This window comes from Nerophis lumbriciformis, linkage group LG16, assembly GCF_033978685.3.
Source record: "Nerophis lumbriciformis linkage group LG16, RoL_Nlum_v2.1, whole genome shotgun sequence".
Lineage (NCBI taxonomy): Eukaryota > Metazoa > Chordata > Actinopteri > Syngnathiformes > Syngnathidae > Nerophis > Nerophis lumbriciformis.
The window spans coordinates 33,629,774-33,653,638 of NC_084563.2; the positions used below are offsets into that span (position 1 = coordinate 33,629,774).

The 23,865-nt window shown below is 43.1% G+C and overlaps 1 protein-coding gene across 1 annotated transcript in view; it reads left to right on the forward strand.

Moving 5' to 3' along the window:
- Window positions 1–23,865, forward strand: part of klhl5 (kelch-like family member 5) — a 157,280-nt gene that overhangs the window by 73,855 nt on the left and 59,560 nt on the right. Inside the window, exon 5 of the mRNA XM_061977040.1 lies at window positions 13,316–13,504. Coding sequence (XP_061833024.1) covers window positions 13,316–13,504 — 189 coding nt within the window. The remainder of the gene's footprint in view (window positions 1–13,315; window positions 13,505–23,865) is intronic.

Sequence of the window (23,865 nt, forward strand, 5' to 3'; positions counted from 1 at the left end):
TATATATATGTAATAAAACATATATATATATATATATATATATATATATATAAATAAATAAAAGAAATTCTTGAATTTCAGTGTTCATTTATTTACACATATACACACACATAACACTCATCTACTCATTGTTGAGTTAAGGGTTGAATTGTCCATCCTTGTTCTGTTCTCTGTCACTATTTCAGAACACACACATTATACAAATATACATTATAAAATCAATAAGAAAACGGGAGCTCTAATTTGGGAGTCTGAATTAGGATCAGAAGTTCCTATATAAACATTACGCACTCACGTCGCCATTTTGTATTGATTACTGCAGCTGTGCACTGGATTCATTCACAAATACAAACTACAAATCACAAACACTTTAGAGTTAGGCTCCACCATCAGTATGTGTACTTAAACTTATAAAGATCACATGGATATTATTCAGTGAGTTGATTCACCAAAACTAACCTGTTATACAGGAGGAAAAAGCACACAGGACGTTTCAATTGTTCACAGACTGGTCGCTCTCATCAGAATGACAAGACACTTCCGGTCTGCAGGTGATAGCATTCAATTGGGAAGAAACGCCCTACTGCCCCCTACTGACCAATGTGAATACTGATAAATCTGTAATGACAGCTCCAAAAACGAATTCAAACCACAAAATAAAATAAATAAATCAACACAAAAATGTGACACACTATGGGTGGGTCACATATGCATGTACAGTAGATGGCAGTATTGTCCTATTTAAAAGTGTCAAAACATTGCTGTTTACGGGGGACACAAACTTGACTGCTGTTGTTGTGTGTTGTTACCGCGCTGAGAGGACGTTAATGAAATTGCCTAACAATAAACACACATAAGAAACCAAGAACTCGCCCTCGATCATTAGCTGTTCATATTGTGGGAAAGCGGACGTGAGAACAGGCTGTCAACACTTCACTCAGGTCCGCATGGAGATGGAGGGGGCGTGTCCTCCAGCTTCGCCTGAATTTCGGGAGATTTTCGGGAGAAAATTTGTCCCGGGAGGTTTTCGGGAGAGGTGCTGAATTTCGGGAGTCTCCCGGAAAATCCGGGAGGGTTGGCAAGTATGCCAACTATTGACATTATATTGTTGGCTAAAGTACAAAATAGGACTGGGGCAATAATACATAATCGATATTATTGTCAGCATTGTTACTAATGTAGTCATCATATATATTGTATAATAGTAATGGGTGGCGCACACAGTTGAACCAATATGGTACCAATTCACCGTACTGAGAATCAATACCGGTACCCAATTGTACCAATTTTTTTACATTTGTGTGTGTAGAAATATTGTTTTTGATGATAAAATCTATTTTTTTATTGCAACATTTTAAAATGATTTACAAAACCCAAAACCAGTGAAGTTGGCACATTGTGTAAATGGTAAATAAAAACAGAATACAATGACTTGCAAATCCTTTTCAACTTATATTCAATTGAATAGACTGCAAAGACAAGATATTTAATGTTCCAACTGTTATTTTTTTTGCAAATAATCATTAACTTGGAATTTAGCAACACATTGCAAAAAATTTAGCACAGGGGCATGTTTACCATTGTGTTACATGGCCTTTCCTTTTAACAACACTCAGTAAACGTTTGGGAACTGAGGAGACACATTTTTGAAGCTTCTCAGGTGGAATTCTTTCCCATTCTTGCTTGATGTACAGCTTAAGTTGTTCAACAGTCCGGGGGTCTCCATTGTGGTATTTTGGGCTTTATAATGTGCCACACATTTTCAATGGGAGACAGGTCTGGACTACAGGCAGGCCAGTCTAGTACCCGCACTCTTTTACTATGAAGCCACGTTGATGTAAGACGTGGCTTGGCATTGTCTTGCTGAAATAAGCAGGGGCATCCATGGTAACGTTGCTTGGATGGCAACATATGTTGCTCCAAAACCTGTATGTACCTTTCAGCATTAATGGCGCCTTCACAGATGTGTAAGTTACCCACATACCTGCCAACTACTCCGGTTTTCCCGTAATTAGTACGGTTTTCATCAACCTATTCCGGGTTACGGTTGCAGTGATAAAAAATACGGTTTTTCATTAATTAATTAATTTTTTTTTTTTTTAAGTTTTATTCACGAAATCGCATAACAACAATGACAATCGACACTGCTTCCCGTAACTTCCTATCGAGCCATTCCGAATGCCATGCGCGAGGCTATTTATAGCACCGCTGCCAAGCACGAGGCACCAGTTGCCATTGTTTCCAAACGAGCGAACGATCATGGAATCAGCCGGAGAAAAATCGCAAACAAGTCTTAAACCGAAAAGAAAACTGCAATCATTCCGTGAAGAATATTCAAAAGCCTATCCGGGAATAATTATCTGTTCCAAAAAGGGTGAAAACTATGCGAATTGCACCTTGTGCAGACAAGATTTTTCGATCGGACACGGAGGAATTAGCGATGTAAAAGACCACGTTGGGACAAAAAAACACAAGTCTAATGCCATTGTTGTACCGAAATCTGTTACCCATCGGAATTTGTAACTCCAGGGGGCGATGTTCCCATGACGTTTGTTTGATGGTTAAACGGCAAGCCCAAAGAGGAGAAGAAGAACGCTTGCGTAAATGGCGTAAACTATCCTTAATGCTGAAACGTCAGTTGTCAGAATTTCAGCATTAATAATAACAATGGACTCATACTATAATGAAAGTAAGTCATTGATTTCCAGAATATGTGTAATTTATTAATGCTGAAATTCTGACAACTGACGTTTCAGCATTAAGGATAGTTTACGCCATTTACGCAAGCGTTCTTCTTCTCCTCCTCTTTGGGCTTGCCGTTTAACCATCAAACAAACGCCATGGGAACATCGCCCCCTGGAGTTAGAAATTCCGATGGGTAACAGATTTCGGTACAAGTGGAAAACTTTCAACGTTTTTCGTCGCCCAAACAGATTCTTTGGATGTGATAAATGCCGAAGTTTTATTTACGGAGGCAATAATTGAGCAAACAAAAAGGTAATGACACCAATGTTATCTATTGGAATTGTTTAGTACTGTTATACTGTTAAAAGTGTTTATACTATTTATGCTTTCAAGTCCAAGTTGAAGAAATCTTGTTAAATGTTGACAGCATAACTACCAAAATACAGAAGTATGTCCTTAATATTTTTGCAGTGCTATTTCTGTTGAAAAGTTAAAATGATTACATTAGAGATGTGATGTGCCACTTTTCAAGTGTCTGATGGCTTAAATAAATTTTCATGAATTTTTCATATTTTGAATTCTTTTGAAAGGCTTACAAAAAAACTACATTTGAATTGTAATTCCATGTTATTGACAGGACTATTAATTTTAATGAAGTTAGCTTACCATGTTTACAGTATGATAATTGTGATAGAAATGTGAATTTTAGGCACAGAATATTTTTTACAATTGAACAATGTCATGACTTGGACTGTGGAGTTTTTGTTTTCCCAAGATGCAAAAGGATTTGGATCGGACATGGCTTGAAGGTAAATACATTTTTAATAATAACACTCAAAAGAACAAAAGGCGCGCTCAAGGCGGATGTACAAACTTGACTAATGAAAACAAAAGACTTGCACGGGGGCAAAAAAACTATGAACAATAAAAAACACTAACTGTGGCAATAATAAACAAACTTACTTGGCATGGACATGAAGTGCGCAGACGTGGACAGAGTGTGACAGGGGGCATAAATGCGAGGATAGCAGGGTGAGAAAGGCTATGACTCCAGGACGAACAACAGAAAATGAAAAGCTTAAATAACACAGACATGATTAACAACAGGTGCGTGACTCAAAACAGGTGCGTGACATGACAGGTGAAACTAATGGGTAACTATGGTGACAAGACAAGGGAGTGAAAAAGCCAGAAACTAAACAAAACATGACTAAGACAAAACATGATTACACAGACATGACAAACAAGGCAGTAGATTATACAAGCTTGGACAGAAAGTTAATGACACCAATTTTTTTTTTTAATGGAATTGTTTAGTACTGTTTTACCATTTGTTTACTGTAAAAAGTGTTTATACTGTTTATACTTTCAATTAACAAATTGAAGTCTTGTGAAAGGTTGACAGGATAACTGGCATTAACTGTCAAAATAATTTCAAACTATTGAAGTTAGCTTACAGAATAAACATGTCAATCAACCCATATGATTTTTGCTGTAATATTTTTGTTTTGAAAAGTCACTGTGACTGATAGAAAAGTGATGGTTTTAGCAACATTTTAACCTGTCTGAATGCTAATAATCATTTTGCTTCGGGGGGGCGAAGCCTGAATCCCCCACCAGGACTTTGTCCTGGACCTACCGGGGTCTGCGGCCCCTGGACCCTGGCTACTAGGTTTTTCTGATTTCAAAAGTTGGCAGGTATGTACCCATGTCTTGGGCACTAATACACCCCCATACCATCACACATGCTGGTTTTTACACTTTGCGCTTATAACAATCCGGATGGTTCTTTTCCTCTTTGATCTGGAGGACACACCGTCCACAGTTTCCAAAAACCATTAGAAATGTGGACTTTGTACTAGACCTGGTACTGGTGCAGTTCTCCAGTGGTTTACTTCTTATATAAATGGAAAAACTTTTAATGATGTAATGTCCAATGTGTCCAACCTGTCATGTGGTGTGGCCCAGGGTTCTGTTCTGGGGCCTGTTTTATTTTTGTTGTATATGATGCTAAATGTTTCTTATCATTTCTATGCAGATATTCAAATGTTATACTTAGGGATGTCCGATAATATCGGACCGCCGATATTATTGGCCGATAAATGCTTTAGAAATTATCGGTATCGGTTTACAAAAGTACAATTTGTGACTTTCTAAAACGCCGCTGTGTACACGGACGCAGGAAAAGGTACAGAGCGCCAATTAATCCTTGAAGGCGCTGCCTTTGCGTACTGGCCCTGTCACATAATATCTACGGCTTGACACACGCACCTGCGAATGCAACGCATACTTGTTCAATAGCCATACAGGTCACACTGAGGGTGGGCGTATAAACAACTTTAACACTGTTACAAATATGCGCCACACTGTGAACCCACACCAAACAAGAATGACAAACACATTTCGGGAGAACATCCGCACCGTAACACGACATAAACACAACAGAACAAATACCCAGAATTTTTGAAGATGCTTGTTTTCATTCAGAAATATCTACCTCTCACATGTGATGACAAGGAGAAAAAGAATTAGCCCACTCTTTGAGCTTCATCTGTTGCACAAATAGACTAATAGTCTGGACTGAGTGAAGCTGTTTTATTTATGTTTTGTGCCTTTTTTCCCCATGCACTTTATAGGATGGCTGTTTTCTACTAGTCTAGACTGAAGCAGTTTTATTAATGTTCATGCACTTTAAAGGATGGCTGTGTTATCTACTAGTCTAGACTGAAGCAGTTTTTTATTCAACTTGTTTAAGTCAGGATCCACATTAATCAATTCATCATGTTGGCGCAAATTGCAGCCACGCTTCCGTCAGTCTACCCCAGGGCAGCTGTGGCTAAGAAAGTACCTTACCACCACCAGGTGTGAATGAATGATGGGTTCTACATGTAAAGCGACTTTGGGTAGTTAGAAAAGCGCTATATAAATCCCAGGTATTATTATTATTATTATTATTATTATTATCATTGCTACATCTGTAAGTGCAAGTTTAAACTAAACTATGCAAAGTGAAAGCCATTTATCAACAACACCCAGAAACGCTGCCGGCTTCGCTGGGCCCGAGCTCATCTAAGATGGACTGATGCAAAGTGGAAAAGTGTTCTGTGGTCTGACGAGTCGTTCCACGTCCCAAGAGCTAGCTTATGTAGCCGAGGATCGGACTGCCAAGTGCCCTGCCTTTGGCTTCCGCCCAGCTCACAATGCACCCGACCTCTATGGCCCCTCCCATGAGTGGTGAGCCCATTGGAGGGGGGACCCACGTTGCCTCTTCGGGCTGTGCCCGGCCGGGCCCCATGGGGCCAGGCCCGGCCACCAGGCGCTCGACATCGTGCCCCAACTCCGGGCCTGGCTCCAGAGGGGGGCCCCGGTGACCCGCGTCCGGGCGAGGGAAATCTGAATCCTTGTTGTTTCATTCCCATAGAAGTCTTCGAGCTGCTCTTTGTCTGATCCCTCACCTAGGACCTGTTTGTCTTGGGAGACCCTACCAGGGGGCATGAAAGCCCCCGGACATCATAGCTCCTAGGATCATTGGGATACGCAAACTCCTCTACCACGGTAAGGTGGCAGCTCAGAGAGGAGCTTTTCACGTTTCCAGTGAGGGTTGGACTCCGCCAAGGCTGCCCTTTGTCACCGATTCTGTTCATAACTTTTATGGACAGAATTTCTAGCGCAGTCAAGGCGTTGAGGGGATCCGGTTTGGTGGCTGCAGGATTAGGTCTCTGCTTTTTGCAGATGATGTGGTCCTGATGGCTTCATCTGGCCAGGATCTTCAGCTCTCACTGGATCGGTTCGCAGCCGAGTGTGAAGCGACTGGGATGAGAATCAGCACCTCCGAGTCCATGGTTCTCGCCCGGAAAAGGGTGGAGTGCCATCTCCGGCTTGGGGAGGAGACCCTGCCCCAAGTGGAGGAGTTCAAGTACCTAGGAGTCTTGTTCACGAGTGAGGGAAAAGTGGATCGTGAGATCGACAGGCGAATCGGTGCGGCATCTTCAGTAATGCGGACGCTGTATCGATCCGTTGTGGTGAAGAAGGAGCTGAGCCGGAAGGCAAAGCTCTCAATTTACCGGTCGATCTACGTTCCCATCCTCACCTATGGCCATGAGCTTTGGGTCATGACCGAAAGGACAAGATCACGGGTACAGGCGGCCGAAATGAGTTTCCTCCGCCGGGTGGCGGGGCTCTTCCTTAGAGATAGGGTGAGAAGCTCTGTCATACGGGGGGAGCTTAAAGTAAAGCCACTACTCCTCCACATCGAGAAGAGCCAGATGAGGTGGTTCGGGCATCTGGTCAGGATGCCACCCGAACGCCTCCCTCGGGAGGTGTTTAGGGCACGTCCAACCGGTAGGAAGCCACGGGGAAGACCCAGGACACGTTGGGAAGACTATGTCTCCCGGCTGGCCTGGGAACGCCTCGGGATCCCCGGGAGGAGCTGGACGAAGTGGCTGGGGAGAGGAAAGTCTGGGCTTCCCTGCTTAGGCTGCTGCCCCCGTGACCCGAACTCGGATAAGCGGAAGAAGATGGATGGATGGATGGATGGTCTGACGAGTCCACATTTCAAATTGTTTTTGAAAACTGTGGACATCGTGTCCTTCGCAATTAGGTTTTTTCTACAAAATCGTGCAGCCCTACTGCCCATGCGTATTTGCTATTAGCGTTCAGGGTTATTACTGTATGTTGGAACTCATGAGCCTTCTACAGAGCATGGGTATACCGGTGTAGACTCTGTCTAGAATGGTCTTGTTATGACACAGGCTTCATGCTGGGTGCCAGCCAGGCTCTGCTAAGAGGGACTGGAAGGCAGCCTTTGCCCACTTCAAAGCATCTCCTCAGGCAGTATTTAGCCCCACCATCCGTCTGAACACATGGACTAAACGTCTCAAACTAGCCAAGAAGCCTCCCGGTAGAGTTGTCAGAGAGAAAAGAGAAAATGCTCAGGTGGACGAATTGGAAAGAACTGAGGCTATAGACGAGTGATGCCAAAGGTGGAGAAACTATAGCGGTAGAGGTACAGCACAGGCCTGCATTTGAACGTTTTTTCACAGCATTAAAGAGAGCGGTGGGTGTGAAACAGTAAAGGTCGAGGGATTCCCCTCCAGCGGCTGTAAACTTGCACTAAACTGTGGAGTGCCTGCAGCGTTAGGTGATAAATCTCTGGGGGGTAATAGCTTTGGTTGTTTCCACATAGAGGCATCCAAGCATGTGTCGGAAATGTAAAGCCTCGTATTGATTGTGGGCACTTTGATAACGTGTCTTAAAGGGGAACTGCACTTTTTTTAAATCTTTGCCTATGGTTCACAATTATGAGGGACAAGAACACATCCATCAATGTTTTATATAGTAAGTATATATACAGTATAATATAGTAACAGACACCTTCATAACAATATGTACAATATTTACTAGAGATGTCCGATAATGGCTTTTTTGCCGATATCCGATATTGTCCAACTCTTAATTACCGATTCCGATATCAACCGATACCGATATATACAGTCGTGGAATTAACACATTAGTATGCCTAATTTTGTTGTGATGCCCCGCTGGCTGCATTTAACAATGTAACAAGGTTTTCCAAAATAAATCAACTCAAGTTATGGAAAAAAATGCCAACATGGCACTGCCATATTTATTATTGAAGTCACAAAGTGCATTTTTTTTTTTTAACATGCCTCAAAACAGCAGCTTGGAATGTGGGACATGCTCTCCCTGAGAGAGCATGAGGAGGTTGAGGTGGGTAGGGGGTAGCGGGGGGTGTATATTGTAGAGTCCCGGAAGAGTTAGTGCTGCAAGGGCTTCTGGGTATTTGTTCTGTTGTGTTTATGTTGTGTTACGGTGCGGACGTTATATGAGGCATAAATAACCAACTGAGAACGTGCCTGGTATGTTAACGTAACATATTATGGTAAGAGTCATTCAAATAACTATAACATATAGAACATGCTATATGTTTACCAAACAATCTGTCACTCCTATTCGCTAAATCCCATGAAATCTTATACGTCTAGTCTCTTACGTGAATGAGCTAAATAATATGATTTGATATTTTACGGTAATGTGTTAATAATTTCACACATAAGTCGCTCCTGAGTATAAGTCGCACCCCCCGGCCAAACTATGAAAAAAACTGCGACTTATAGTCCGAAAAAATACGGTAAGGCATTTCATTTTTTGCGGCTCCAGACAGAGTTATTGTTTTGTATTTTTGGTCCAATATGGCTCATTCAACACTTCGGGTTGCCGACCTCTCCCCTGGACGGTTTCCCGCTCATTCGCATGGACCAGACATCGACTGTGGGTTAGTGGGCAGCCTAGGACAGCGTTGACTCTCTCGGTTGCTGTGTTGGGTCTGTTCCTGGCTCTGGTTGTGCTTTTAATAGTCTGAAACGAAGGGCTTCTATTGCCACATGGCAGTTAGCATGTCGTCCCCATTGTCAGGAAACCTCTCTTTTGGAGTTTGCATGCTCTCTCCGTGCGTGTGTGTGACTTTGCTTCCTCCCACAACCCAAAAGCAAGCACCCAAGGTTAATTAGAGACTTGCACCTTTATATTCAGTAAACATCCCCAAAGGCGGCATCAGTTCATTAATCATCGGTTTGTTGCCGCGAGGGGCACAACATTAAAACACCATAACTCTCATCAATGAATCGTTGTCTTGGGAGCCAAGCAAACTTCCTTGCTACATGTGCACACACATCTCATCAGCTCAACTGGATGTGTAGACGGCACTATGCCTAATATTTTCCACGGATGCCTTCCTGTTTCTACGGATCGGGAGTGTGGGTGGAAAATCAGGGAGCATGAGTTAATGCAGTGTTTTTGCAAACCAGTAATTATAATCCGCAAAAAATATGCCCTTGTTGATTGTCTGCGCTGTCTAGAGCTCGGCGGAGTAACCATGTTATACTCTTAGGTGCTTTGTAGATGTCAGGAACATGGTTTGTCGTGATCACAATATGCAGCGGGAGGCAGCATGCAGGTCAAAAGGTATCTGTCAGGTTCAAACACTGATGACATCTATTAAACAAGACAAGAAGCAAAGAATCAAACAGAGACATAATTCAAATTGACTCAATATTGAGGAGAGTTGCCTGGACACTGTACCCTTGTACAATCTCCAGCACGCTCTGGCGAAAGATTGTACAACTCCTCCTTTATTTGACTTTCTCTGATCACATGGCCACAGCTGCTTCCAGAGGGAAGTGGGTCGTAAACAGCGTTGCCTTTGGTTACAGAACAGTTCAAAAAAAGAGGTCGTAAAATAGTTCAAAAAAGGTCCATTAATTAGTTAAAAAAGAGGTTCATAAAATAGTTGAAAAAGACGTTCGTAAAACAGTTGAAAAAGGAAGTCGCCTGGAGGGGATTCTGGTCCTGCTTCCTCTTTGCTTTTATAGTCCTTGGGTCAGACAATATATTTCTGTTTGATTATAATACATACATGAAAGAAACAAAATGGTAAATGGGTTGTACTTGTATAGCGCTTTTCTACCTTTTTAAGGAACTCAAAGCGCTTTGACACTATTTCCACATTCACCCATTCACATCCACACAATAATGGCGGGAGCTGCCATGCACGGCGCTAACCAGGCCCATCAGGAGCAAGGGTGAAGTTTCTTGCTCAAGGACACAACGGGCGTGACTAGGATGGTAGAAGGTGGGGATTGAACCAGTAACCCTCAGATTGCTGGCACGGCCACTCTCCCAACTTCGCCACGCCTTCATCTTGCTTCCCGGCTACACAGTGGAGTTTTACGAGCCTTACTCTTGGTAGGTTTCAAAGACAGCTTTTGTCTTCTTGCCGGGCACTCAATGTAACACAAAATTTTTTGTGATAACTTAGACCAGTGGTTCTTAACCTTGTTGGAGGTACCGAACCCCACCAGTTTTATATGCGCATTCACTGAACCCTTCTTTAGTGAAAAATAAAATGTTTTTTTCTTTAATTTAATCTTAATTTAGAAATATTAATCATGAAATGATGTTATTATTTTAAAGAAATACTAATAAAGATATTTTTTTACAAACAGAAAGTTACAGGAATGTACACATGATCCCATGTTTACATCTCATTGTGCATCATGTGAATGTTTTAGTGGGAACTAAATGCGATATCTGAAAGGGGTACAAATTATTTCCAAAGCAGGACCCCCACCCAGACATATATTACTAGTACACAGCTCATGAAAAACAATATGTTATTGTCATTGTAAGTGGGCCAAAACACTTATATTAGAAAATAATCTCATGGAAATGACTGCTGTCATTTGATTATAATAATAAAACCTTTAAAGGGGAACATTATCACCAGACCTATGTAAGCGTCAATATATATCTTGATGTTGCAGAAAAAAGACCATATATTTTTTTAACCGATTTCCGAACTCTAAATGGGTGAATTTTGGCGAATTAAACGCCTTTCTAATATTCGCTCTCGTAGCGATGACGTCACAACGTGACGTCACATCGGGAAGCAATCCGCCATTTTCTCAAACACCGAGTCAAATCAGCTCTGTTATTTTCCGTTTTTTCGACTGTTTTCCGTACCTTGGAGACATCATGCCTCGTCGGTGTGTTGTCGGAGGGTGTAACAACACGAACAGGGACGGATTCAAGTTGCACCAGTGGCCCAAAGCTGCGAAAGTGGCAAGAAATTGGACGTTTGTTCCGCACACTTTACCGACGAAAGCTATGCTACGACAGAGATGACAAGAATGTGTGGATATCCTGCGACACTCAAAGCAGATGCATTTCCAACGATAAAGTCAAAGAAATCTGCCGCCAGACCCCCATTGAATCTGCCGGAGTGTGTGAGCTATTCAGGGACAAAGGACCTCGGTAGCACGGTAAGCAATGGCGGCAGTTTGTTCCCGCAGACGAGCGAGCTAAACCCCCTGGATGTCTTGGCTCACACCGCTTCTACTGTCCCTTATGCCACCAAAGATGATCAAGAGAAGAATATCGACCCTAGCTTCCCTGGCCTTCTGACATGAGGGTATGTCTACAGAATATATTAATTGATGAAAACTGGGCTGTCTGCACTCTCAAAGTGCATGTTGTTGCCAAATGAATTTCATATGCTGTAAACCTAGTTTATAGTTGTTAGTTTCCTTTAATGCCAAAAAAACACATACCAATCGTTGGTTAGAAGGCGATCGCCGAATTCGTCCTCGCTTTCTCCCGTGTCGCTGGCTGTCGTGTCGTTTTTGTCGGTTTCGCTTGCATACGGTTCAAACCGATATGGCTCAATAGCTTCAGTTTCTTCTTCAATTTCGTTTTCGCTACCTGCCTCCACACTACAACCATCCGTTTCAATACATGCGTAATCTGTTGAATCGCTTAAGCCGCTGAAATCCGAGTCTGAATCCGAGCTAATGTCGCTATATCTTGCTGTTCTTTCCGCCATGTTTGTTTGTGTTGGATTCACTATGTGACGTCACAGGAAAATGGACGGGTGTTTATAACGATGGTTAAAATCAGGCACTTTGAAGCTTTTTTTAGGGATATTGCGTGATGGGTAAAATTTTGAAAAAAACTTCGAAAAATATAATAAGCCACTGGGAACTGATTTTTAATGGTTTTAACCATTCTGAAATTGTGATAATGTTCCCCTTTATTTAGTCAGGTTTGGGACAGGTGTGGCCACAGTGCATGTGCACTGTGATGAGTCAGGTGTGTCTTGACCTCGGCGGCGGAGGCTCCGCCGAACCCCTGAGGCCGACTCACCGAACCATTAGGGTTCGATCGAACCCAGGTTAAGAATCACTGACTTAGAAACAATTATTCTAACAGTATCTAATGCTTAAACCAAAAATAAACAAAAGGTGAGTGCCCCTAAGAAGAGACATTGAAGCTTAGGAATGGCTGCGCAGAACGAAACTAAAACTGAACTGGCTACATAGTAAACAAAAACAGAATGCTGGACGACAGCAAAGACTTACGGCGTGTTGAGCAGAGACGGCGTGCACATCCGTACATGACATGACAATCAACAATGTCCCCACAAAGAAGGGTAAAAACAACTGAAATAGCCTTGATTGCTAAAACAATGCAGGTGCGGGGAATAGTGCTCAAAGGAAGGCATGAAACTGCTACAGGAAAATACCAACAAAACAGGAAAAGCCACCAAAATAGGAACTAAAACACTACTCACAGGAAAACAGCAAAAAACTAAAAATGAGTCACGGCGTGATGTGACAGGTCTTGACAGTACACCTACTTTGAGACAAGAGTTATAGTCATGCATGCTTGGTTATGGTTTGAATTCATATCCATCAATTGCAAGAACCACTTTTTACTGTCAACTGAGTTCCTTTTTTTAATGTATTCTGCTGGTGGTGTGCCTCCGCATTTTTTCAATGAAAAAAATGTGCTTTGGCTCAAAAAAAAGGTTGAAAAACACTGAGTTAATGCATATATTTCAGCCTTGGCTCCCACTGCAGTTTGAGTCACAGCTTCTCTTTTAAGTGCGGTACATTTATAGCGCTCCTAATTGGACCATTAAATAGCTGCTTCCTAACTCTTGTTTAAAAGCGAGAAGCATCGGAGCACAATGATATGTGAGGTAAAGACAACGCAGCTTCAGATAACGAAGGCTTTTTATTTCTTTCTGTGTCTTTGCTGCGCGGCGGTCCAGGACGTCCAACAGCAACGCCACACTGTCCTCGTGCGTGTCTTTGGAGCCGTGTGCCTGTCCCGAGGAGGGCACGTTCGCCACTCTGTCCCACGCCGACCTCACCTTTCGCAAGATGGAGGGCTACTTGAGAAGCCGGCAGCTCTGTGATGTCACACTAGTGGCCGGGGACAGACGGATACCTGCACACAGGTAGGCCCGAAAAATGAAATGGTATGCATTCAGTGGATATACAGTCAACAGCAGGGGTCCCCAAACTTTTTGACTCCGGGGCTGCATTGGGGTAAAACTATTTGGCTGAGGGCCGCGCTATATATATATATATATATATATATATATATATATATATATATATATATATAATATGTAAATGTGTGTGTGTATATATATATATGGATATGTATATGTAAATGTGTATATATGTGTGTGTATATATGTATATGTCCATGTGTATATATATGTATATGTATATATATATATATATATATATATATGTATATGTGTGTATATATGTATGTATATATATATATATATATATATATATATATATATATATATATATATATTATATGTAAATGTGTGTGTGTGTATATATATGGATATGTATATGTAAATGTGTATATATGTGTGTGTGTGTATATGTCCATGTGTATATATATATATGTGTGTGTATATATGTATATGTCCATGTATATATGTATATATGTATATGTATGTATGTATATATATATATATATATATATATATATATATATATGTATATATATATATGTATATGTGTGTATATATATATATATAATATGTGTATATGTATATGTGTATATATGTATGTGTATATATGTATATATATATATATATGTGTATATATGTATATATATGTGTATATATGAGTATATATGTATATGTGTCTATATGTGTGTGTATATATATATATGTATATATATATGTGTGTATATATGTATGTGTCTATATGTGTTTGTGTATATATGTATATATATATATATATATATATATTCCTCGCGCACTAATTGACACTTGCTGCATGTCACGTTATTGATGGTAAAATGCATTTTTAGACAATATGATGTGCCTGAGTGGCTAGGAGACGGTAGAAAATGAACTAGTTGGACAAGTTAATAAAAAAAATAAATTAATAATACAAAAAAAATACCAATTTTTTTTTTTTTTTAACTTGGGACTTCCCGTGGGCCGGATTTTGGACGCTGGAGGGGCCGTATTCGGCCCGCGGGCCGTAGTTTGGGGACCCCTGGTCAACAGACTCCTGTTGAAAATGACATGACAAAAAAATGGGTTTAATTACAGCGCCACCATGTGGTGTGTTTCTTAAATTATTGTACAGTCGGGTTTTTAATAATTTTCACCCTTTTGTGTGCAGACAAAACAACCAAAAATATAGAAAAATTACATTAATCATACTTTTAAATTTGGATTAATCACAGGTTATTACTTGCTTGCATAATTTAAATTAACTTAAAAAAAAGTTTATACCGTATATTTCGGTATCTGTTTTTTCCTGACCTAAAATCGACAGTGCGCCTTATAACCCGGGGCGCCTAATGTGCGGAATAATTCTGGTTGCGCTTACCGACCTCGCAGCAATTTTATTTGGTACATGGTGAAATGATAAGTGTGACCAGTAGATGGCAGTCACACATAAGAGATACGTGTGGAGTGCAATATGACTTCCACAGGGTCCATATTTTCCTTATGATCCACATGTTCCACAGGGTCCATATGTTCCTCATGATTCACATGTTCCAGAGGGTCCATTTGTTCCACAGGGTCCACATGTTCCACAGGGTCCATGTGTTTCACATGATCCACCTGTTCCACAGGGTCCATATTTTCCGTATGATCCACAGCGTCCATGTGTTTCACATGTTCCACAGGGTCCATGTGTTCCACATGTTCCACAGGGTCCATGTGTTTCACATGATCCACCTGTTCCACAGGGTCCATATTTGAATGGATGAGGGAGGCAGGAGGCGGGCGGGGGGGGGGGGGGGGGGGGGGGTGAACTGGGGTTGAGGAGAAGAAGAAGGAAGTTGTTGGTGAATCTGGGTAATTTTGGAATCAAAAAATTGCATAAGGGAACAACAAAAAGAAGTCATATGAGAGGGAAGTGAGTGCGGAGGATTTGAAATTTTGCCAAGAATAGAAAAAAGTGTCTTGGAGTTGCCTTCATGAGAACTAATTAAAGTTGTGTAGTAGGATGATTTGGTGTTCAGGCAGTCTTTGTAATGTTGAAGGTGTTGGATGTACAAACCCCGTTTCCATATGAGGAAATTGTGTTAGATGTAAACATAAACGGAATACAATGATTTGCAAATCCTTTTCAACCCATATTCAGTTGAATGCTCTACAAAGACAAGATATTTGATGTTCAAACTCATAAACTTTATTTATTTTTTGCAAATAATCATTAACTTAGAATTTCATGGCTGCAACTCGTGCCAAAGTAGTTGGGAAAGGGCATGTTCACCACTGTGTTACATGGCCTTTCCTTTTAACAACACTCAATAAACGTTTGGGAACTGAGAAGACACATTTTTTTAGATTCTCAGGTGGAATTTGTCAATACTTGGACTTTGGCTTGGTTTGTTCTCCCGTGGTGCAAATGAACTGGACTGGTCAAGGCTTGAAGGTGGGTACATGATTTATTTTAAACTATCAAAAAAGGAATAAACAAAAAGCGCGCACAGTGGCTGAGAATAAAACTAGACTTTAAACACATAACTTGCACATTGGCAGAAACTATGAACAATTAAACAAAACACTAACTGTGGCTTAACAAACAAAAACTTACTTGGCATGGAACCGGCATGAAAAAAAAGAGTAGCAAGGGTCATCAGGATGTGGAGAGTGTGCAGGAGCATAAATGTGGTGATGTCGTCAGAACGAACAACAGAAAATGAATGAACTTAAATACCATGGACATGATTAGTGAAAGCAGGTGCGCGACTCAAAACGTGAAACAGGTGCGTGACGTGACAGGTGAAAACTAATGGTTGCTATGGTGACAAGAGTGCACAATGAGTCCAAACGTGGAACAGGTGCGTGACGTGACAGGCGAAACCAATGGTTGCCATGGCGACAAAACAAAACAAAAGTGCACAAAAAGTCCAAAATTTAAACCGAACATTACTAAAACAAAACATGATCACACAGACATGACAGAATCCCCCCCCCACGGACAGATCCCAGACGTCCAAAAACAATATCAACAAGAGTCATGGGAGGGCGGGAGGGGGACACGGCGGTGGGTCGCCAGGCCACGTGTCCCCGTATCCAGCGGGGCAGAGTTAGGTGGCGGCGGCGAGTGGAACGCCGCTGCAGCAGGCGAGGCGGGCGCCCAGGGAATGGCCACATTCGTGGCCGACTGGGAGGTGGGCGCACCCGGCGTGGCGGGCGACCAGGCAGCGGCCACATCCGCGGCCGACGAGGAGGCAGGCGCGCCGTCACCGCGGCAGGCGTGGCTCGGCGTGGTGAGTCAGGCGGCGAAGCTCGGCGCGGCGCGCCAGGCGGCGAAGCTCGGCGTGGCGCGTCAGGCGGCGAAGCTCGGCGTGGGTCTTGGTATAGGTCTTGGTCTTGGCGTGGGTCTTGGTCTTGGCATGGCGGGTCTTGGTCTTGGCATGGCGGGTCTTGGTCTTGGCATGGCGGGTCTTGGTCTTGGCATGGCGGGTCTTGGTCTTGGTCTAGGTCTTGGCATGGCGGGTCTTGGTCTTGGCATGGCGGGTCTTGGTCTAGGTCTTGGCATGGCAGGTCTTGGTCTTGGCATGGCGGGTCTTGGTCTAGGTCTTGGCATGGCGGGTCTTGGTCTTGGTCTTGGCATGGCGGGTCTTGGTCTTGGTCTTGGCATGGCGGGTCTTGGCGTCGTGAAGCTGCGACTGGCGGCACTTGGCGTCGTGAAGCTGCGACTGGCGGCACTTGGCGTCGTGGAGCTGCGACTGGCGGCACTTGGCGTCGTGGAGCTGCGACTGGCGGCACTTGGCGTCGTGGAGCTGCGACTGGCGGCACTTGGCGTCGTGGAGCTGCGACTGGCGGCACTTGGCGTCGTGGAGCTGCGACTGGCGGCACTTGGCGTCGTGGAGCTGCGACTGGCGGCACTTGGCGTGGAGGGTCTTGGCGTGGAGGGTCTTGGTCTTGGGCTTGGCGTGGAGGGTCTTGGTCTTGGACTTGTTGAGCTGGTACCGGAGCTTGGCGTCGTGGAGCTGGTACCGGAGCTTGGCGTCGTGGAGCTGGTACCGGAGCTTGGCGTCGTGGAGCTGGTACCGGAGCTTGGCGTCGTTGAGCTGGTACCGGAGCTTGGCATCGTGGAGCTGGTACCGGAGCTTGGCGTCATGGAGCTGGTACCGGAGCTTGGCGTCGTGGAGCTGGTACCGGAGCTTGGCGTCGTGGAGCTACTGGTGCAGGTGGAGGTGGTCTAGCTGGGGGTTGCGGCTTGGCATGGCGAAGCTGAGTCACCCCACCTGTACAGTTCCCAGCCCTAGCCCCCCCCTCAAGGAGCGGATACCAGACGCGCTCCCCGCGGTCTGGAACCGTTTTTAGGGGTGGGTGGAGGGAGGTCAGGAGGGGGGCAGAATCCTCCCCACTAAATTGTCCAAAAAATATTTATTTTCCCCCCACCTGGTGTTGTGTGGGCGGAAAAAAAGAAACATTTTGTGACGGGGGCGGGGCTTGAGTCTTGGGGGGCAAGGACTGTCCCAGTGAGCGGGTCTGTGAAAAAATGTTCTGAAAGTGTCTGATTCTGGCAAAAAAGTCCTTTGGTGGTGGCTGATAGACAAAGTTAACAGAATTTAAAAATAAATCTTGGTCTCTGATGGTGGGTGGGGTGACGTCATGACAAGGCGGCGGCGTGATGTCATCTGCGGGAAAACTTTTTTGCTGACGACATCTGTCAATACTTGGACTTTGGCTTGGTTTGTTCTCCCGTGGTGCAAATGAACTGGACTGGTCAAGGCTTGAAGGTGGGTACATGATTTATTTTAAACTATCAAAAAAGGAATAAACAAAAAGCGCGCACAGTGGCGGAGAATAAAACTAGACTTTAAACACATAACTTGCACATTGGCAGAAACTATGAACAATTAAACAAAACACTAACTGTGGCTTAACAAACAAAAACTTACTTGGCATGGAACCGGCATGAAAAAAAAGAGTAGCAAGGGTCATCAGGATGTGGAGAGTGTGCAGGAGCATAAATGTGGTGATGTCGTCAGAACGAACAACAGAAAATGAATGAACTTAAATACCATGGACATGATTAGTGAAAGCAGGTGCGCGACTCAAAACGTGAAACAGGTGCGTGACGTGACAGGTGAAAACTAATGGTTGCTATGGTGACAAGAGTGCACAATGAGTCCAAACGTGGAACAGGTGCGTGACGTGACAGGCGAAACCAATGGTTGCCATGGCGACAAAACAAAACAAAAGTGCACAAAAAGTCCAAAATTTAAACCGAACATTACTAAAACAAAACATGATCACACAGACATGACAGAATTCTTTCCCATTCTTGCTTGATGTACAGCTTAAGTTGTTCAACAGTCCGAGGGTCTCCGTTGTGGTATTTCAGGCTTCATAATGCGCCACACATTTCCAATGGGAGACAGGTCTGGACTACAGGCAGGCCAGTCTAGTACCCGCACTCTTTTACTATGAAGCCACGTTGTTGTAACACGTGGCTTGGCATTGTCTTGCTGAAATAAGCAGGGGCGTCCATGGTAACGTTGCTTGGATGGCAACATATGTTGCTCCAAAACCTGTATGTACCTTTCAGCATTAATGGCGCCTTCACAGATGTGTAAGTTACCCATGTCTTGGGCACTAATACACCCCCATACCATCACACATGCTGGCTTTTACACTTTGCGCCTATAACAATCCGGATGGTTCATTTCCTCTTTGGTCCGGAGGACACGACGTCCACAGTTTCCAAAAACAATTTGAAATGTGGACTCGTCAGACCACAGAACTCTTTTCCACTTTGTTTCAGTCCATCTTAGATGAGCTCAGGCCCAGCGAAGCCGACGGCGTTTCTGGGTGTTGTTGATAAACGGTTTTCGCCTTGCATAGGAGAGTTTTAACTTGCACTTACAGATGTAGCGACCAACTGTAGTTACTGACAGTGGGTTTCTGAAGTGTTCCTGAGCCCATGTGGTGATATCCTTTACACACTGATGTTGCTTGTTGATGCAGTACAGCCTGAGGGATCGAAGGTCACGGGCTTAGCTGCTTACGTGCTGTGATTTCTCCAGATTCTCTGAACCCTTTGATGATATTACGGACCGTAGATGGTGAAATCCCTAAATTCCTTGCAATAGCTGGTTGAGAAAGGTTTTTCTTAAACTGTTCAACCATTTGCTCACGCATTTGTTGACAAAGTGGTGACCCTCGCCCCATCCTTGTTTGTGAATGACTGAGCATTTCATGGAATCTACTTTTATACCCAATCATGGCACCCACCTGTTCCCAATTTGCCTGTTCACCTGTGGGATGTTCCAAATAAGTGTTTGATGAGCATTCCTCAACTTTATCAGTATTCATTGCCACCTTTCCCAACTTCTTTGCTGGCATCAAATTCTAAAGTTAATGATTATTTGCAAAAAAAAAAAAAAAGTTTGTCAGTTTGAACATCAAATATGTTGTTTTTGTAGCATATTCAACTGAATATGGGTTGAAAATGATTTGCAAATCATTGTATTCCGTTTATATTTACATCTAACACAATTTCCCAACTCATATGGAAACAGGGTTTGTACAATCAACTTGTCTACCTTCTGGTACCTACTGATGTGTATTTGAGATCCGTACAAGTCCTGAAAATTTGCGCACATCCTCCATTGTAGTCCATGTAGTCCTTCTTTTTCTCTATCTTCTTGTTATGGGACATTCATCCTCCGCTGTTGCCATTTTTAATGTAAAGTTATAACTAGAGATGTCCGATAATATCGGACTGCTGATGCTTTAAAATGTATTATCGGAAATTATCGGTATCGGTTTCAAAAAGTAAAATGTATGACTTTTTAAAACTCCGCTGTGTACACGGACGTAGAATGAAGTACAGAGCGCCAATAAACCTTAAAGGCACTGCCTTTGCGTGTCGGCCCAGTCACATAATATCTACGGCTTTTCACACACACAAGTGAATGCAATCATACTTGGTCAACAGCCATGCAGGTCACACTGAGGGTGGCCGTATAAACAACTTTAACACTGTTACAAATATGCGCCACACTGTGAACCCACACCAAACAAGAATGACAAACACATTTCGGGAGAACATCCACACCTGAACATAATATAAACACAACAGAACAAATACCCAGAACCCCTTGCAGCACTAAGTCTTCCGGGACGCTACAATATACACCCCGGATGGATGAATGGGTTAAATCGACATACATACTGTATATCTTCTTGAAGGGCAACTAGCCAAGCACTGGTCAATTTTCTTCGATCTTAGGAATACAAATCGATAAATTGATCAATCGTTACACCCCTAATAGATTGACCGCTAACTGGAGAGCTTTTGGTCCGGTACAGTCTTGGCAATAATGTCCGTGGATCCCCTGCTTGATCTCACGCTCTAGCCTTCCATCACAACAAGACCCCGAGAAACTACGAGGCAAGATCTCCCTCCCAACCAGGAGGCGGCAATCCACCCTTTTTCCGGGCTGAAAACCACGGCCTAAGATTTGGAGGTGCCTAGTTTCATCGCAGAAGCTGAGCTGTTCTTTGTCGCTCTCTGGGCGTGCGGCCACAGGCAAAGCATCAGCATCAGGTGCCGTGTGGACGCGGAGGAGTTGAGAAGGGCTCGGCCCTCCAGCAGCAGAAAGACTCCTTTTTTCCCTCTTGTCTCATGTGGTGGGGTCCTCCAGGCACAAACATCGACGGGCAAAGAATAGCGCTGCATGAGGATACTAATCTTAAAACTCATTTGTATACTCTAGCCTTTAAATACACCCCCTTTTTAGACCAGTTGATCTGCCGTTTCTTTTCTTTTCTCCTCTGCCCCCCTCTCCTTTGTGGAGGTGGGGGGGCACAGGTCCGGTGGCCATGGATGAAGTGCTGGCTGTCCAGAGTCGGGACCCGGGGTGGACCGCTCGCCTGTGCATCAGTTGGGAACATCTCTGCGCTGCTGACCTGTCTCCGCTCGGGATGGTCTCCGGCTGGCCTCACTATGGACTGGACTCTCTCTATTATGTTAGGTCCACTATGGACGGGACTCTCACTATTATGTTAGATTCATTATGGACTGGACTCTCACTATTATGTTAGATCCACTATGGACTGGACTCTCACTATTATGTTAGATCCACTATGGACTGGACTCTCACAATATTATGTTAGATCCACTATGGACTGGACTCTCACTATTATGTTAGATCCACTATGGACTGGACTCTCACACTATTATGTTAGATCCACTATGGACTGGACTCTCACACTATTATGTTAGATCCACTATGGACTGGACTCTCACTATTATGTTAGATCCACTATGGACTGGACTCTCACTATTATGTTAGATTCATTATGGACTGGACTCTCACTATTATGTTAGATTCATTATGGACTGGACTCTCACTATTATGTTAGATCCACTATGGACTGGACTCTCACTATTATGTTAGATCCACTATGGACTGGACTCTCACAATATTATGTTAGATCCACTATGGACTGGACTCTCACTATTATGTTAGATCCACTATGGACTGGACTCTCACACTATTATGTTAGATCCACTATGGACTGGACTCTCACACTATTATGTTAGATCCACTATGGACTGGACTCTCACACTATTATGTTAGATCCACTATGGACTGGACTCTCACTATTATGTTAGATCCACTATGGACTGGACTCTCACTATTATGTTAGATCCACTATGGACTGGACTCCCACTATTATGTTAGATCCACTATGGACTGGACTCCCACTATTATGTTAGATCCACTATGGACTGGACTCTCACAATATTATGTTAGATCCACTATGGACTGGACTCTCACTATTATGTTAGATCCACTATGGACTGGACTCTCACTATTATGTTAGATCCACTATGGACTGGACTCTCACTATTATGTTAGATCCACTATGGACTGGACTCTCACACTATTATGTTAGATCCACTATGGACTGGACTCTCACTATTATGTTAGATCCACTATGGACTGGACTCTCACACTATTATGTTAGATCCACTATGGACTGGACTCTCACACTATTATGTTAGATCCACTATGGACTGGACTCACACTATTATGTTAGATCCACTATGGACTGGACTCTCACTATTATGTTAGATCCACTATGGACTGGACTCTCACTATTATGTTAGATCCACTATGGACTGGACTCTCACTATTATGTTAGATCCACTATGGACTGGACTCTCACAATATTATGTTAGATCCACTATGGACTGGACTCTCACTATTATGTTAGATCCACTATGGACTGGACTCTCACACTATTATGTTAGATCCACTATGGACTGGACTCTCACTATTATGTTAGATCCACTATGGACTGGACTCTCACTATTATGTTAGATCCACTATGGACTGGACTCTCACTATTATGTTAGATCCACTATGGACTGGACTCCCACTATTATGTTAGATACACTATGGACTGGACTCTCACAATATTATGTTAGATCCACTATGGACTGGACTCTCACTATTATGTTAGATCCACTATGGACTGCACTCTCACTATCATGTTAGATCCACTATGGACTGGACTCCCACTATTATGTTAGATCCACTATGGACTGGACTCTCACAATATTATGTTAGATCCACTATGGACTGGACTCTCACTATTATGTTAGATCCACTATGGACTGGACTCTCACACTATTATGTTAGATCCACTATGGACTGGACTCTCACAATATTATGTTAGATCCACTATGGACTGGACTCTCACTATTATGTTAGACCCACTATGGACTGGACTCTCACTATTATGTTAGATCCACTATGGACTGGACTCCCACTATTATGTTAGATCCACTATGGACTGGACTCCCACTATTATGTTAGATCCACTATGGACTGGACTCTCACAATATTATGTTAGATCCACTATGGACTGGACTCTCACTATTATGTTAGATCCACTATGGACTGGACTCTCACTATTATGTTAGATCCACTATGGACTGGACTCTCACACTATTATGTTAGATCTACTATGGACTGGACTCTCACACTATTATGTTAGATCCACTATGGACTGGACTCTCACACTATTATGTTAGATCCACTATGGACTGGACTCTCACTATTATGTTAGATCCACTATGGACTGGACTCTCACTATTATGTTAGATCCACTATGGACTGGACTCTCACAATATTATGTTAGATCCACCATGGACTGGACTCTCACAATATTATGTTAGATCCACTATGGACTGGACTCTCACTATTATGTTAGATCCACTTTGGACTGGACTCTCACACTATTATTTTAGATCCACTATGGACTGGACTCTCACTATTATGTTA